General features: G+C 52.0%; 2 protein-coding genes across 8 annotated transcripts in view; one reads left to right on the top strand and one right to left on the bottom strand.

The window, feature by feature from the left end:
- Positions 1–10,173, bottom strand: part of TMEM104 (transmembrane protein 104) — a 56,607-nt gene extending 46,434 nt beyond the window's left edge. The window contains exons 1-3 of the mRNA XM_072781495.1: positions 10,057–10,173; positions 9,372–9,494; positions 1,813–1,934 (exon numbers count right to left, since the gene is read on the bottom strand). Coding sequence (XP_072637596.1) covers positions 1,813–1,934; positions 9,372–9,416 — 167 coding nt within the window. The 5' untranslated portion in view covers positions 9,417–9,494; positions 10,057–10,173. The remainder of the gene's footprint in view (positions 1–1,812; positions 1,935–9,371; positions 9,495–10,056) is intronic.
- A 111-nt stretch (positions 10,174–10,284) lies between these two features.
- Positions 10,285–15,425, top strand: NAT9 (N-acetyltransferase 9). 7 transcript variants are annotated; one of them, XM_072781493.1, is made up of 7 exons: positions 10,285–10,354; positions 10,926–11,011; positions 12,746–12,855; positions 13,402–13,545; positions 14,409–14,468; positions 14,687–14,766; positions 14,879–15,425. In XM_072781493.1, exons 2-7 carry the CDS (start codon positions 10,935–10,937, stop codon positions 15,011–15,013), a joined length of 606 nt encoding a protein of 201 aa, XP_072637594.1. In that variant the 5' UTR covers positions 10,285–10,354; positions 10,926–10,934; the 3' UTR covers positions 15,014–15,425. The 7 variants fall into 7 exon arrangements, with proteins under 7 accessions (XP_072637594.1, XP_072637589.1, XP_072637593.1 ...); XM_072781488.1 differs by having other exon boundaries at positions 14,672–14,766; XM_072781492.1 differs by having other exon boundaries at positions 10,296–10,413.
- Positions 15,426–17,106: the final 1,681 nt, after the last annotated feature.

The raw sequence follows: 17,106 nt of genomic DNA, 5'->3' as shown, positions 1-17,106 counted from the left end.
CAAAGCTGGAGAGGCCCAGACTTCAGCTGGAGTGCAGGGGGAGCATCTGTCAGCAGAGCTGTGGGGAAGGCCACATCCCCCCTGCTGAGCGCTGGACAGCACAGTCACCTCCCTCCTCCCCAAGGCTTCACCCCAGCCCTCCTCAAGGGCCCTCACCCTCCACAGGCTGCTGGCTCAACCCTTCGGGGAAGGTGTTCAATCCCCCACCCATTCCCTCTTGGTAGGTGGAGGGCAGCTGGCTCTGAGGCTCCCATTCCGGTGCCTCAGCACCTCCTGGAAAGGTTTCTCATTATCTTGCTTAAGTGACCATTTTAAGGACTTTAGATTTTCCCTTCTTTTTGCAAGTAAAACTAGAATCAATCTTAGTTAAGGCATGAAGAGGCTTCTCATGGCTGCACAAGGGCCAACGCATCGATCATGTTCAAATATAAATGGGCTGAGCAGGGAGGGGACATGGCAGTCCCTACCTGGGGGCCCCCAATAATCACTTCCCATTCAGACGGCTGCCCATGCTGAAGGTCCTTTAAAGGGGACAGCAGAGTCAGGGGAGGACAAGGACTTCTAGGGCTCCTGGCTGCCAGGACTCGCAGTATGCAATGAGCAAACGGTACCCCAAGGATAGCCACAAAACCCCCAAAAGAAAGTGGGTGAAGGAACAGAGAAATGTTTTCTTATTCCATTCAGCCTCTCTGAGGTCCTCACTGGCTTCAACTGTAGCCCATGTCATCCTTCCAAGGGCACCCAACTCCTCCCTCCTTCCCATCTGCCAAACCGCCACCCTCCATGACCACCGACTACCTGCCGAAAGCTGCCATCGCCCCCACCTTCCCTGTGCCTCACCCTGCGAGGCTTTGTCGGGTTTTTTCCACATTACTCATCACCTTCCAACCTACCCTACAATTCTCTTATCACCTTCACTCTTTATGTCTCCCCACCGAGAGAGAAGTCTTGAGGGCAGTGATCTTTGTTCTGTTCACCCAAAAACAGTGCCCGGTGTCACCTCTCCCATGGAAGGGACCCCTGGGAGGTGTTTCAAAGTGCTCCCATTTTTAGTATATGTGCTGCCGAAGCGAGCACTCAAAGTGCTCCCTTACCTTTTTTGGGCAGCTGTGGATTCCTACCTGGAAATGCATAGTCCTAAATCCCTTATGAGCCTGGGGTACTGGCTGAATGACTCCCCACCTGCCCGCAGAATCCCTGAGAAGAGCCTCAGGTACGATCTCCCCTCTGTGAAGCACCAGCTAGTGAATCCCACCCCCACGGCTCAAGGAGCAGGAGGCCCTGAAAGTGTGGGCAGACAGTGGCCACCCGTTTGCTACCAGGCACCAGGTGAGGTGAGGTGAACACTTTATTAGGTGTGTACCTGTGTGTTCGTCACTTTGTGAACTACCTTAAGCAAATTCTAAATTCCAAACTGACTTATCACTGCAGATGTTTGTCCAATTCTTTTTCTGTGGCTAGGTGGTGTTTTCTCAGAGAACAAAAACGGTACCATGTATAAGTATATAAGAGAGTAAATCAAGCAGCCGGGGAAGCGATGTGAGTACCACATGAAACATTCCAAAGCCTGATCAGATGTCTTGATTCTTAACTGATGAGGTGGTATGACTTCTGTTAGCATGAGACCTGGAGACCTTTGTGCCTCCTTTCCTGTCAGTGGGCCACCCTGGCTAGGATTCACCGTGGACATCTTCCTGTCACCTCCACCCTCCACCACTCCCCTGCCCTGGCACCATTCCTCATGTTAATGAAAAGAGGTCAGGGCTCCCTAGGCAGGCTCCTCCCGGCCACCCCCATGTGCCAGCCTCTTACCTCATGAAGCCCAGGAACACCAGCAGGACCAAGCTGACGAGCCACCCCGCGGTGGCAAAAGCCTTGGGCATGGTGAGCGCACCTGTGCCCACGATGAGGTTAAACATGTACACCAGCCCCACCTGGAAGCGACAGAAGTGACATTGAAGCCCCAAAATTAATTAACCTCTCCTTCCAGTGGCTCCCAAAGAGGACCCTGGGCAACAGCCACACTGGAGGTAGAGAGGCCAGCCTTGAGCTAGGGAAGCAGGTCAGAAGGGAGAATGTGGCGGAGGTTCGAAGGAGGCGCGCTCTGCAACCAGCTGCCAGGGAAGCAGATGCCAACACTTGGAAGGCTCAAGGCCCACGTTCTATGGGTCTTTCCAAGATGTCTCTACTGATCGGGTTCCTCCTCCGCTTCTGTGGTCACCATCCTACCACCTTGTCATTTCCTTGTATTTAGAGCTGCACTTGAGATGTTAGCTCCCTGCTCAACCAGGCTGTAGGCTTCCCAAGGACAGAGCACCATGTCTGGGGACCAGGCACAAGGATGAACCTAGGGCTGACCTAAAAAAGACCTGGACTCTTCCAAGACTTCTGAGCATGTGACCCAACCCTGCTCCCCACCCATTCTTGCCATTGTCTTTGGGATGCTGCCATTCAGGCTGCTTCCTTCTCCCCTCTGTCCTCCCCACACTAACTTCAAGGATGTTTATGAAACTTGAGATGCAATTTACGTACTATAAAATTCACTCTTAAGATATTTACAAATGACATATCCGATAAAAGTATCCAAGATATATAAAGAACTTACACAACTCAACAGCCAAAAAAAAAAAAAAAAAAAAAAAAAGCAATCCACTAAGAAATGGACAGAAGTCATGAATAGACATTTCTCCAAAGACATATAGATGACCACCAGACATGAGATGCTCAACATCACTCATCATTAGGGAAATGCAAATCAAAACCACAATGAGCTGTCAGCTCACACCTGTCATAATGGCTAAACTCAACAACACAGGAAATGACAGGTGTTGGCAAGGATGTGGAGAAAGGGGAGCCCTTGTGCACAGTTGGTAGAGATGCAAAGGGGTGCAGCCACTGCAGAAAACAGTACAGAGGTGCCTCAAAAAGTTAAAAAAAGAACTACCCTATGATCCAGTAATCACACTGCTGGGTATTTAACCCCCAAATACAAAAACACTAATTCAAAGGCATACATGCACCCCTATGTTTATAACAGCATTATCTACAACACCAATTACGGAAGCAGCCCAAACATCCATCGCGTGATGAATGGATAAAGAAGAGGTGGTATGTACGTATAACGAAATAGTACTCAGCCATCAAAAAAATGAAATCTTGCTATTTGCAACAATGTGGATGGAACTAGAGAGTATAATGCTAAGCAACAGAAGTCAGGGAAAGACAAATACCCTATGATTTCACTCGTGTGGAATTTAAGAAACAAATGAGCAAAGGCAAAAAAAAAAAAAGAGAGAGAAAGACAAAAAGCAAGAAAGAGACTCTTAACTATAGAGAACCCACTGCTGGTCACTAGAGGAGCAGTGGGTAGGGGGCTGGATGAGACAGGTGAAGGGGATGAAGAGCACACCTGTCATGATGAGCGCCGAGTGACAGAATCGCCAAGTCACTACACTGTACACTGAAACTAATACAGCACTGTATGTTAACTACGCCGGAATTAAAAACTTAATAAAAAAATTTACCCCTTTGAAGGACAGTTTGGTGGCTTCAGGCACAGTCATAGGGCTGTGCAACCACCACCACCATCTGATTCCACTTCATCACCCCAGAGAGCAAGCAGGTAGCACCGCTTGGCCCCTGACAACCAGCCTCTGAGTAGAATTGCTGGGTCACTGAGAATGAGGTTGCAAACTCACATTCTCGCCAACCTGACTTCGGCTATTAACTATCATTTTCCTTTTTTGAGGTCTCAACCAGGAAAGTCCTTTCTTCTGCAGCCCTTCCCATTCCTGCTGACAGCTGCAGTCGCTCCACCCACCCGATCCAGGCCACTGTCTCCCCAACATCATTTACCACAGGCTAGCTTGCTGAGCACAGTCCACCCAGGCCTCACGCGGCCTCCCTTGTGCTGCCCCTCCCGACCCTAGCCTTGGATGGACTAAGCGCCTGCTTCCTCTGCTCCCTATACAACAAGCCTGCTAAAACTTCCACGGTATTTTCTTTTTCTTTTTCTCCCTTCCTTCCTTCCAGTTACAATTATTGGTCCCACAGCAAAAAGCAGTTCCTTCACCTGTGCTCTGAGAGCATCACACCGGTTTTATTCCACCATGGACTTCTTGGCATTTCCCACAGGAAACCATCGAACCTCACTCTTGGCGCCCCAGCCCCCACCCTTCTCAGCTGAAGGCCGCGTCCTCTGTTCTGGAGGTGCCCAAGGCCATGTGACATGCCCTCCCCAAGCCCACACTCCCTCTATGCTCAAAAATCAGTGTCTGCATCCTCCCAACCCCCTCCCTGCCTGTGGGGAATGTGTGTCCTTCTCCCTGGGGGACGTTAAGCCCTGCACCCAACCTTCTGGGCTCAGTCCTTTCTGGAATCTTCCTTCCACCAGCTCTTCCCCTCTGCCTACACAGGTCCTCGGCAACTTTGAAACACAATTCTCTTACTTCTCTTAACCAAACTCAGTGAAGCAGCTACCTATTTCCTCTGCCTTTGCTTCCAAGTTTCTGTACTTTGTGGTTTCCATCCCTAGGGCTTTTTTGAAACTACATTCTTCAAAATCACCAATTATCTCCTTCCTATTTGCCTAACCCAACGGCTTTCTTAGTCTCTATTCCTTCTTACGCTCTGATGTAAGTGGTCTCTTTTCCTACTTGCTTTTCCCTCAGCAACTTCACTCAGTCCTGCAGCTTTAACTACCACAGCCAGACAGGGGGTGATGGACCTTTCTCCGCATCAGCCTTCCTGCAGACCTCAACTCCACTGTCTGCCGGTCACCCCCCCTCCCTCCTCGCTTCTGTGTACCCCAGCTCCAGCCATTCTACTTCTGAAGTCTTTTGTGGCTACCTCTGGTCCTATTCCCCTTTACCACCTAATTGCTTCCAGCCTGGACTGTGACAGACAGGAAGAGGCTTCCTGTGACACGGGCTTAGTTTGCTTTACCACCTGTTTCTGTTAAAAACAACAACGTAGGGAGCCTGGGTGGCTCGGTGGTTGAGCGCCTTTGGCTCAGGGCATGATCCCAGAGTCCTGGGATGGAGTCCCGCATCGGGCTCCCTGCATGGAGCCTGCTTCTCCCTCTGCCTGTGTCTCTGCCTCTCTCTCTCTGTGTCTCTCATGAATAAATAAATGAAATCTTTAAAAAAAATAAATAAATAAAAAAAAGACAACACAAATGATTCATCTCTGGGAATACCTACCCATCTCTCATTTATACTTCCCTATTCTTACAAATATGCTCTCTTCTATATTTTAAAATTTTTCCTAAAATAACCATGTACTGAATTAAAATTTTTGTTTTATATAAATTCAATTTGCCAACATACAGTATAACACCCAGTGCTCATCTTATCATGTGCCATCCTTTATGTCCATCACCCAGTTACCCATTCCCCCACTCTCCTCCCCTTCTGCAACCCTATGTTTGTTTCCCAGAGTTAGGAGTCTCTCACGTCTTGTCTTCCTAATTCATGTACTGAATTTTCTTTTTATCAGAAACCTACAAATTGAGGCCCATTTTCCTAACATCACTCAGAAGTTTTTTTTTTTTTTTTTTTTTTTTAACTGAAATGTGGGGAGAGGGAGCTGGGCAGTGGTTAGGGAGGGGCAAGCTTCCAGGCAGGTGTTGACTGTACATCTGAGTGAAGGACAGGAAGGCACCCTGTGGACAGAAAAGAGCTCTACCCACAGTCCATTTACATTTGGCATAGGACATCACCCCCCCATGCCTCCTGGCCAGCCCCTCAAATCCCACCCAGCACTCAAACGCATTCAAATGTTACTTCCACCACAAAGCCCTCCCAGTCTTGCACTTTTGAACCCCCAGGGCAAGAATACTTCTTATGTCCTAGTTTGGGTTTTCAATGTTATCTTTTTCCCATTGTTAAATGTGAGGCTCACTGTGGCCTGTGTGTCACTTCTCAGGGTGCCTGCCATACAGTCTCCAGCTAGGAATCCTCAGCTGAGCTGACTGGACCTGGCTAGGTCCTCTGACGTAGGTCTCCCGGTCTTTGTCCTGTTTTAAACATCACAGTCTCTGTTTGATCCCACAGACAGATCTCAGAAGGATTAAAACAAGTTTGAACCGTGTTCCTACAGCTCCCTGCAGCTCTGTTCTCTATATGCTGCTTTTCTGAGCAGTAACATTTAAGAAGGGTGGACCCTTTTTCTTTATGGAAAATGGCCCCGGTGAAGGTTCGATGAAAGTAGAGAAAGTGCTAGTTCTTAGCCAAAAGTTTTACAAGGAAATGAAACAGTACAAGAGGCATTTGTGAATTTGGTGATACCTAAAGGTCATGAGATATAAAGGTCAAGGGTCTGCTGTAGCGCAGGGACTTTCAGCCTGAGCACTGTTGACATTTGGGGCCGATTCTTCTTTATTGTGGGTTGTCCTGTGGACTGCAGGATGTTTAGCAGCATCCTGGCCTCTACCCAATAGGCTCCAGTAGCCCCCAACCTTGCACCTGTGTTGTGATGATCACAAATGTCCCCAGGCACTGGCAGGTGTCCTGGGATGGCGTGTGTGTGGGTAAGATGGGCAAGACTGCCATTGCTGAGAACCACTGCCGATAAACACAATAAACACACTCCCAAAGGAAACTTCAAATAAATCTCGGTAAGAAAGATCCTTGAAGAACTTTACAAGAAGCTAACTAGGGACAGACCGTTAGCAGTTGGAAGCAGAAATGAGTAATCACATTTGTCTTATGCTATCTCTATTTTTTAGCTTCAAAGCAAGAACTCTGGGCATCCTGTAGAATAATATGAAACTTCTTCACCTCCCTGGCGAGAGTTAAAGCCTCTCAACCTTCAGTAAAGGTGCCAGTGAGGCCCAATTACAAGGACTATGGAGCAGGAAGCAAATCTGAGCTGAGCCACGGGCCAGGTCAAAGGCAGTTGTGGGAGGAGGAGGAAGGAGACATTCTCTTCTGCTCCTGGCCTGACAGTTGTGGTGGGATAGCCTCCTGGAAGGTGTTGCCGAAAGCAGAAGCAAGCCCTGCTACAGGCTAAACAGTCTCTTCCCGTTTCTCTTCCCTCTTCCATCATTCTTTGGGATGAAGTAGTGGCTCCCTCACAACCTGGGGAGTTGAGCACAGTGTTCCTGCTGCCTTATCTCCCACCCAGCAGCCTCACCCACAGATGTGCATGAGGCAGTAGTCATGGCGGTTTTTGTCCACTTCCCCAGGGACAGCTGTTAAAGGAAACAGAAGCCAGTAGAGATGCGGAAGCAATGACTAGAATTTAAGGCTGTGAAACGAGTAACCTTTCCTTCGAAAGCAACGGCAGTGGTCTTTAGCAAAACTGGTTGGCAGGGCCCTCAGCGGCTGGGCCTTGTGTGGGTGGTGGTCTGCTTCATCCTCTATTTGGATCACATAGTCCCTGTAGCCCTGAGCCACTCCTGGTCCCCGTACACAGGGAACCAGACACGCCCGTTCCGAGATCACTTCTGGGGAAAAGTGCTGGCCGGAACCAGGTTCTGAATCCAGCATTATCCTTGAGAGGGCCTGTCACATGAGTCCCCTGTGAGGCTAGTCTGTCCACTACACATATTTTATGCAGAATAATGCAAGCTAAGGCAAACACCCCTGACACCCACAAAGGGGAAAAGAACTGGCAACAGAGCAAACACAGAGGCAGGGAGAGGCTCTGTGTTGGGAATACCCCAGGTTATGGGCTGATGCACCTTCATGAACCAAACAGGTTTCCCGAGACCTAGAGAGCAGGTCTTGCCTGTACTGGGCCGGGCAGGGGATTCAAAGCAGCGTCTACAGTGAAGCAGTTCCACTGCTTTTCTGGGCTCAGCGGATGGTGAACCTATGCCCTTTGCCTGGTCTCACAAGGGATCAAGAACCACTCTCTCCGGATGGCAGAGTTAGGGAAAACTCAGGAAGAAAGCACGGTGTCTTCTCAAACCCTAACTGGTAACTTCCGACTAATGCCAGCTCACCTTCAACATCACCCATCTCTTCTCTACATCTCTCTCCACTGGTAAGATAAGAGAATACAAGTTGTTAATGGCAAATACCCAGAGTATGCCATTAAACACAGGCCTCAAACAAAACCAAACACACAGGGAAGTTGGGGGGTGGGGAGCAGAACCCACTGAGGCTTTTCGGCCTCACTGCCCGAATTCCTGTGGGCACACGCTGACACGTGAAATGATGATGTGAATAACTGGAAACACAAGAAAAGTGAGCCTATCAAAGTTTTTTTCTTTCCTAAAACTCAGTTACAGAAATAACTCATTTTCTCATCTCTAAATGTATAGATGCTCTGAGAAGCAGCAGGAAGCTTGGCAACTTTTATGGACAGTGGGAACATTTCACTGCTGATACCAAGAAGAGACAGTGAGCTGTTACACAATTCCTCAGATGAGAACAACACTATTAGACTCGGTCCAAAGTTCAAGAAAGACTACCCCCCGATAAATTATGGAGAGAAAGGAGGCTTCTTTAGTGCTATACACAAAAGGCACAGACCCAGTAGGAAGACCCTGGTGTGAGAAAGGCTTTTTGCCAGCTATTTTCTGAGACACTTTCATATCTATCACACCACAGCCCTAGAGTCTGTGAAGCTAGCAGAGACAAAGCCAGGATCCTCAGGCTAGGAAATAAGTGGAAAGCGGGGCAGCTGCTTAAGGTTAGGTAAGTTCTAGAAAGAAGACTTTTGTTACTTAAGGCAGTGCCACTTTTCCTTGGGATACTTAGTAGCACCATGAGTCAATCATTTGATTATTCCAATCCTCCAGCTAGGTATCCAGGCAAGAGGACTCTGTGATGTAACCAGGACCAATCTTTCATGACTCAAAGATAAACTGAGTGCACCTGTGGGAGGTGGGGGTGTGTGTGATGCAGACCCAATACAGTAAGAAATCAATCCTTCTAATTGTTCTAATTACAGACTCCTGCAAACTGCACTTGGAAGTCTCTGCATGCTTTCTCTGCCTCTTACACCATCCAAGACTATAAAAGTTGTGCAACTTACAATTCAGCGGGCAACCAAAGCGCTTTCAAACTGCTGAGATGAGCAAACCCAGAGTCAACAGCTGTCAATCATCATCCCCGGACAGCAGCTCAGTTTGCAAGTGCTAGTGGCCAGGACACTGAGATCGCAAGGAATTAACAAGTCAGCTTTGTTTCCTTGCCCACTCTCTGACCAGCACTGAACACGTGCACAAACTCTCATCACATGCTCTGGGCCGGGACGGCAGCAACATGCCTGCTGCTGAATGGAGTTCCCCAGCCTGGCTTTCGCCAGGATCTACAAGCAGGTGTCCTCACTAGGCTCGTACAGTCCAGGAAGCATCGTGCTTCTCTAGGAGCCCGCAGCATCCATGTGGGTAAAACAGGTTCTAAAAAAGTAAAACTCACATAAGGAGAATAGAGCTCTCCGGTCTCTGTGATTTCACCCGCCATTTCCAAAAGTGAGGAAGGGTCAGTGGGCCGAGATTCCTTAGGTTTCTTCCTTGCTTGGGCGGCGGCTGCTGCGGCTCCCTAAAGGGGAAAGAGCAGACTTCACCTTTCTGATAGAGGTCGCTGGCATCTGGGGGACGGTTCTGGAGAACACCCCTTGGGGGCCCTGTACTTTGATTACAGACACAACCTCAGTATCCACCAGGAGGATACTGCAAGAGTGACACCTGCGTGCTTTCCTCTAACTTTTTCCTACGAAGGTATTCAAGGTCGTTCAGACTCCAAGTGACAGAGGGAGCCCCACAAGCCACTAAGTCTCCCTCACCACAAGCGCCCCCCTTTGCACACTGTGCGGTGGCCGTCCACACTTAATGCCAGCCAGGAACGGCGAGCTCACTACCACACAGGGCACTCGAGATCAAGGCAACAAACTGGGGGCTTGCCCAGGTCGCTGCCCACCCCCACCCAACTGCTGGTCCCCCCATTCCCCGCCCCCCCCAACCTGTTTTCTGCCCTGCTTCGGGCTCCCCAGCCCCAAGCCTCCCCCTCTTCTCAAGGGCCTCCCCCCGACTTCTTCCTCCGTCCTGGAGCAGCCCCGAGCCTGGCGCCGCCCCGGCCCGTCCCCCCCCGCCCGGCCGGCCACCTGCACCCCGGCTCGCTCCGGGCCGCCGCGGCCGCCGCCTCCGGCCCCTCCGCCGCCGCCGGTGCCAGCTGTCCCGCACCAGCGCCCGCAGCGCGCATGCGCCCGCGCCCGGCGGCCACTTTGGCCGTGCGCGCCCCGGGCGGGGCGCAGCGCGCTGATTGGCCGCCTCGCGGAGGCGGGACCGGGATTGGGCCCCGGCGGCCGCCGTCTGCGGGGCGGAAGCGGGGGAGGAGCACTTCCGCCCGCGTGCGGGGAGGGGCCGCGGGGCTGGGGACGCGTCCGTTCGCCGGGAGTGGGTGTGAGCGGAGTCGACCCGGGTCCCCGGCGGTCGGGGTGACCGAGGAGGGTGGCCCACGGGTCCGCACACAGGGGAGGGCGGCCTGCTCGGACCTGGCTGGGGGCGGGGGGCGGGGAGGCCCCGGGGGCTGGGGTGGGGGGGGGTCGCCGGGAAGAGGGGCTGGACGTAGGCGTCCGCCCGCGAGGCTGCAAGTTGATCGTGGGGCGGAGTCTCCGGCCCGGGGCACGTGATGGGAGCTTCGGGGTTAAGCCTGGGCCGCCCAGCTTGGGTCGGAGGCCTCGCGGGTCAGCGAGGTGGGAGGGAAGGGGCGCGCAGAAGCGGCAGCTCGCGCTTAGCCCCGTGGAGCTGCGATGCGAGGATCTTGTAGTCCCCTTTACCCGGCCCACTTCCCCTTGTCGCGAGGGGTCCAGAGTCCGTGTCCTCTGAAAGGTTTCGAGAGAAAGAAGGAACCAAGGCTCGCTCTCCTGACCACTTAGCTCCGGGAGGCATTTAGCAAACTCGAGGCCCGGGGCTCCCACCCCGAGTGGGAGGAGACGCAGGGTCCTGGAGTATTTGCCCTCCCCTCTTACAGGCCGGCGCCATGAGGTTAAATGAGAACGTCTTGCTGCTGGGGAAGAAGGTGGTGCTGGTACCCTACACCTCAGAGCACGTGCCTAGGTAACAGTCCACCTAACGCGAGGTGCAGGCCAGCTCTCCCAAGATGCAGCGAGGAGGGTCAGCCTGCCTTGCCTTAGTCCGAATCTCAGAGGCTGTTTCCCCTAAGAAGGAGAAACATTGCGGTGAGAAGTCATTACAGAAAGAAGTGAGCGCTGAAGCAATGAGGACTCCCCTGGAAGAAGTTACCCCCCATCCCCCGCCTTTCCATTTCAGTCTTCTCTGCTTCCTTTTTGGACGCTCAGCAAGGAATTATTTTATGTAAACTAGATGTGTGTAAGAAAGAGTGCCTGATTGTAAATTAGTGACATTCCTCTGTTGTCAGCGAATATGCTTAGTTTTTTTTTTTTTTTTTTTTTAATATTTATTTATTTACGGGCGCCTGGGTGGCTCAGTCAGTTAAGTGTCTGCCTGCCTTTGGCTCAGGTCATGATCTCAGGGTCCTGGGATCAAGCCTGGCAGGGAGCCTGCTTCTCCTTCTGCCTCTGCCCTTCCCCCTGAGCATGCTGTTTCTCTCTCAAATGACTAAGTTAAGTCTGGGGGAAAAAAAGATTTATTTATTTTAAGGAGGGGTGGGAAGGGCAGAGGGAGAGAGAGCATCCTGAAGTAGGCTCCCCTCTGAGTGTGGAGGCCTGACACAGGGCTCCATCCCAGGACCCTAAGATCAGGACCTGAGCTGAAATTTGTAGCCTGCCAGGCATGGGTGCAAGCTATGCAGGCACCCCAAATATGCTCAGTCTTGAAGACTTAACGTTAGTTTGTCAGAAAACTGAGTTGATGGGTTGTTCTGATGTCTACTGTTTAGAAAAGCCAGAACTGAGTGCCAGGGTGGGACTCTTCCTGGGGCAATTGGCTAAGGTCTGGTAGGCTGAGCAAAAAAAAAAAAAAAAAAGGTCTGGTAGGCTGGGATGGCAGTGATGTAGGAGTGTATTCTCTACTTGTAGGTTTTTTAAAAAAATTTATTTATTTATTTGAGTGAGAGGGAGCGAGAACGCACATGGGGAGCGGGGAGAGGGAGAAGCAGGTTCTCCACTGAGCAGGGGGAGCCCTACTCGGGGCTTGATTGGACTTGATCCCAGGATCCTGGAATCATGACCTGAGCTCAAGGCAGATGCCTAACTGACTGAGCCACCCAGGCACCCTTGTAGTTTTTGGGTGTTCCTGTGTCTGGCCTTTGTGGAGATATGTCCAGCTTTCCTTAAGGAGGTCAGATTGCCGTATACTTCCGCTCAGGAATTTGAGGAATGTTTGACTTAAGACTACGCCCCAGCACTGACCCCGGAGACAGGATGGGAAGCTGGATAGTTCTCTTGTAAGACCAGCCTGCTTCTAGGTCTTGTGCTTGTGCCCCTCTGCCTTAGGAGCTATTATAACCCTTTCCTTAGATTTTTTTTTTCTTTCCAAAGAGGGGAGAAAGCGTGCTCACACAAGAGCAGGGGGAGGGGCAGAGGGAGAGAATCCCCAGCAGGCTCCACACCCAGCTGGGAAGTTTGTGTCCAGCTGGGGGGAGGAGGCATGTTGCAGGGCCTCACAACCTGGAGATCCTGACCTGAGCCAAAATCAAGAGATAGACGCTAAACTGACTGAGCCAGCCAGATGCCCCTCCTTAGATCTTTTAGAGCTCTGTATTAACTTTGTGGGGTTCTCCTATCTACCATCCACTTCATCTCAAAAAATGTCAGACCTGTACTCCCAAATCAGTCCTGCATGCCAAAGGCCATCCTCCTGTCCCTGCAGGTACCACGAGTGGATGAAATCAGAGGAGCTGCAGCGTCTGACAGCCTCTGAACCGCTGACCCTGGAGCAAGAGTATTCGATGCAGCAGAGCTGGCGGGAAGATGCAGACAGTGAGAAGCAGAGGCCCTGGGCTGGGCTGGCAGTGGGAGGGGTGGCTCCAGAGGCAGTCTCCAGGATCCCTCCCTTTCTCATTCCCGCTGTAGCCCTTCTGGGCCCCAGAAACTTTGAAAATCCTTCATGAAAAGTCTGGAAGTTTCCTGAAACTGTCATACCCTGATGCCCACTGAGGCCAGTCTCTGTGACTGGTGCTTTTGTGTTTGTTCACACTCCTTGCATTGGGCTTAGAAGGATTTAGAGAAAGTAAAGCATTTAGGGCTCTGGCTGTAAATGGAGGCCCTGTCCATCACATCTCTTGCTCAAACCCAGTTGTGGTTACTGCTTTCTGAGAATAGAGCTGCTGTTTGGACTCCCATCTTTTCTTGCATGAGGCAAACTTAGGGCTTTGTAATCAGCTAAAGGAAGCTCTGAGCCCGATTTCCTCGTGGCAGACAGAGGCAATGGTGTCATACTACAGTTCTCTGGTTTGGGTCAGAAGACTGTTGTCACTTCGCTTCTTTGGGAAGTGTAAGTGAGAACCCTGTTGCCTCCCTCCTTAGAGTGTACATTCATTGTGCTGGATGCAGAGAAGTGGCAGGCCCAGCCAAGCACCACGGAAGAGAGCTGCATGGCGGGAGATGTAAACCTCTTTCTCACAAATGTAGGGGACCCCTCCTTGGGGGAGATTGAGGTCATGATTGCAGGTTTGTTCCACTTGGCCCTCCCTTCCCTCCCTTCTGCTGAACTTCAAGCCAGCTGAGGCTGCATAGGGCACTGGGCTCAATGGGAGGTTCCCAGTGGTGAGCCCAGCACCTACCTGGGGCACACTGCCCCCTGGCACTCCATTAGCCTGCTGCTCCACCCATGGTGGTTTACTCTATTCCCGTCTTCTGCTTAGGTGTGAATTTATTTATTTATTTATTTATTTATTTATTTATTTATTTATTTATTTTTTAAAGATTTTATTTATTTATTCATGAGAAACGCAAGGAGAGAGAGAGGCAGAGACACAGCAGAGGGAGAAGCAGGCTCCATGCAGGGAGCCTGACATGGGACTCGATCCCAGGTCTCCAGGATCACACCCTGGGCTGCAGGCGGCGCTAAACTGCGCTAAACCGCTGCGCCACCGGGGCTGCCCTTAGGTGTGAATTTAACCTTGAGTTTGAGGATCTTCAGGCTTCATTCTGCTCCATTCCTGCTGGGGGGCTGGGCACTGGAGACCCTCCCAAAATAAAAGACCTTTCCTGGAGCATCCTTCCCGTGCTGTGGAAGGAGCCCCTCTAGTTTGTGTCCTTCATGGTCCACAGCCTTCCCCTAAGACTTCCCGATGAGGCAGCATGCTGAAGGTAAGGGGTCAGCTTTGGGGTCAGGTTGCTGGGTGTGTCTAAGCTGGGAACCCTTGTGCAAATTATTTCAACTGCTATGTGTCTGTTTTCCTGTCTGCATGATGGCAATGATAGTACCAACTATGTTGAGTTGAGGCTGAAATGAAGTTGCAGCTGCATTACTGCTGTGCCTGCTGCGGAGCCTGGCGCACGGTGCCAGTGATTGCCATTATTCCTCCTAGAGCCCAGCTGCAGAGGCAAAGGCTTTGGCACCGAGTCTGTTCTCATGATGATGTCTTATGGTAAGGAAGTCTGAGCAGATGGTAGAGAAGTGGCCAGGCCTCAGATCAGGACATGGGCATGTTGGGAAGTATCTTCTTCAGGCCTGAGGGTGGGGGGCAGGTGACAGGTGCTTCCACTGCCAAACAGGAGAGGAAGGGTAGGGGATAAGAGGGGGGTGCTTCATCCTGTGTCCCATCCCTGTCTCTCTCATCTTCTCTGGGAGGGGTGACCAAACTAGGTCTGACCAAGTTTGAGGCTAAAATTGGGCAAGGAAATGAGCCAAGTATCCGGATGTTTCAGAAACTTCACTTTGAGCAGGTAAGGATATCTCTCATGGGAGGGCAAGGCCTGGGCTGGGGGTGATGGGGCCCAGTGGTGCTAGAGCTTGTGACTGTAACTTAGCTGCCCCTGCTCTCTCTGGCTTATACAGGTGGCGGTGAGCAGCGTCTTCCAAGAGGTGACACTTAGGCTGACAGTGAATGAACATGAGCGGCAGTGGCTTCTGGAGCAGACCAGCCATGTAGAAGAAAAGTGCTATAGAGATGGGTCGTCGGAGTCCCATTGACAGCCAGCTGGCCTTTCGGGCAGGGCAGCCACCTTCTGTGAAGTGGAGTGTTGGAACCACGCAATCCAAAACACCAGAGCCCTGTAACAGAAACTGAACTATTGGGGCATTTGAGGCATAATGCCCCTAGCCCCTCTCTAGCCTGGGAATCTCCTTTAGGGGCCCTTCAGACTCTGGGCCAGACTTGCCTTGGCCTTCCTCAGGCTGGCAGTGTGGATAAGTGACTCCAGGTCCAGGCTGTCCTCCTGACCAGACCTGGATTCTTGGAACCTGGAGCGGATAGCACGAATCCACAGAGGGCAGGGTGGGTGGAGGTGGGAGCAGAGGCGAGTGGGCCTGGTGCATGGAAGGCCAGAGGGGGTAGAGTCCCTGGGGTAGAGGCCTGCCTAAGAGTAAAGTATACTGCACAGCACCTTTCCTGGCTATTCCTTAGGCCTATTTGCAGGTGAGCCACCAGAAGGCCCAGCCTACAGCATCCAGTCCAGGGCAGGAGGAGCTCAGTCTGCTTTTGGCCTGCAGAAGCAGGCGGAGTGTGACCCCCAAGAAGTTTGGAAATGAACGAGCAAGGCTCTGAATGACAGGTGGCTTGGAAAGTGGACAAGTATCCTTGTGCTTGCTCCTTTTCTCCTCTCTGGACCCAGGAGTTTTGGATGCAGCTCCTTGTGACTGGAGCCTCTGCTCAGTTGCAAGGGCTGCAGGAGGAAGCAGAAGCCACTCAGCGGTATCTTCCTGAAGGGACCTGCCCCCTCCTGCTCTGCTCACTTCTTGGGTCTCTGGGAGCCGTGGCACCTGACGGCCACAAGATGGCGTCGGAGGCACAGCCTCAGGATGTCTCCAGGGCCTGACAGCTGGTGCTTCAGAGGCAGAGCTGGAGCGGGAAGGGGGGGGAGACGCTCCTCTGTTCCCAGGTGCCCTGTCCTAATCTGGGGTGGCCCTTGAGAGGCCGGACAGGTTTCAGGGCAGGTCGTGGAAGAGACCCTCAAAGGCAGTTGGTATTCTCAAGGGGAGGAAACCTTGATGTGAGTTGCTGTGCCTGGCTCAAGGTAGCAGAGCCAGAACTGTTGCTGGCCCCCCCAGCCCCCCACCCCTCCCCAGTCCTGGCATATTCCAACACTACTATGAAGGTAAAAAACTGGAATCTACCTTTGCTTGCAGTATACCAAAGGGTTTGTAGTGTGTCTGGCCCCTCAGCGATCAAGGAGTTTCAACCTTGAGCTTCATCAGAGGCCCCACCCAACAGGTGAGGTAAGGAGGGATCTCCCCCCACCCCACTGCCTTGTGGAGTCCTCTCCAGGCCTTGCTTACAGGTGAGAGGTCACAAGGTAGAGGCAAGGTTGCGAGCAGGCGGGCCGAGCCCAAGGTGCTGTGGCAGGGTTTTGAATAGTATAAAGTTGGTCAGAATCCAAGCTCCAACAAGAGGCCAAGATGGCCAGACAGTGACCCACCCCTCTTAACCCTAGAGGCCCCCCGGGTCCTCTGTGATGAGTGCTTTCCGTTAGAATCCACTTCCCATCCTTCTCTCCAAGCACCTCTGGGCCTGGCAGCCTCAGCCCTTGTGGGCCACCCTGGCGGCTCCCAGGGTGTGGCCTCAGGTGCCAGAGGTGGAAGAGACCTGGATCTTTTGAGGAGGCGTAGGGTATTTTGCCCTTGGAAAGTCCGCTCCGCCCCACCTGCCCCAGAGCATGTCCAGGGCCAGATAAGATAATCTGGTGCTAGCGCAGGCAACTCCTGGGAAGCCTGCACCCCACTGGCTGTGAGGGGTTAGATGAAAGCCCAGTCTTTGCATTGAATGAGGCTCGATCCAGGATTCACCATTTCAGTGCTCCAGAATTAGAAACTACATAAAGACCTCTGAGCATGTGGATCTTCCCTCCTACTTCCTACAATAAAGGTTTCTCTGGGGCAGCCGGTTGCATGCATTCAGGAGCTGGGCGGGTCTCACTCCCACAAGACTTGTGCAAAGCCCGGGCAGCTACAGGACCCAAGGCCCTCTGATCACAGCCACCCACATTCTACTCCCCCGCCTGGAGTCAGAGAACCTTGGACTGACCTCCCCTCCAGGCTGTACCCCAATCTCTCAGCCAGAGGCTCCC

The sequence above is a fragment of the Canis lupus genome, chromosome 16 (genome assembly GCF_048164855.1).
Source record: "Canis lupus baileyi chromosome 16, mCanLup2.hap1, whole genome shotgun sequence".
NCBI lineage: Eukaryota > Metazoa > Chordata > Mammalia > Carnivora > Canidae > Canis > Canis lupus.
The sequence above is the reverse complement of the archived record's forward strand: the minus strand, read 5'-3'. Positions and strand labels throughout refer to the sequence as shown.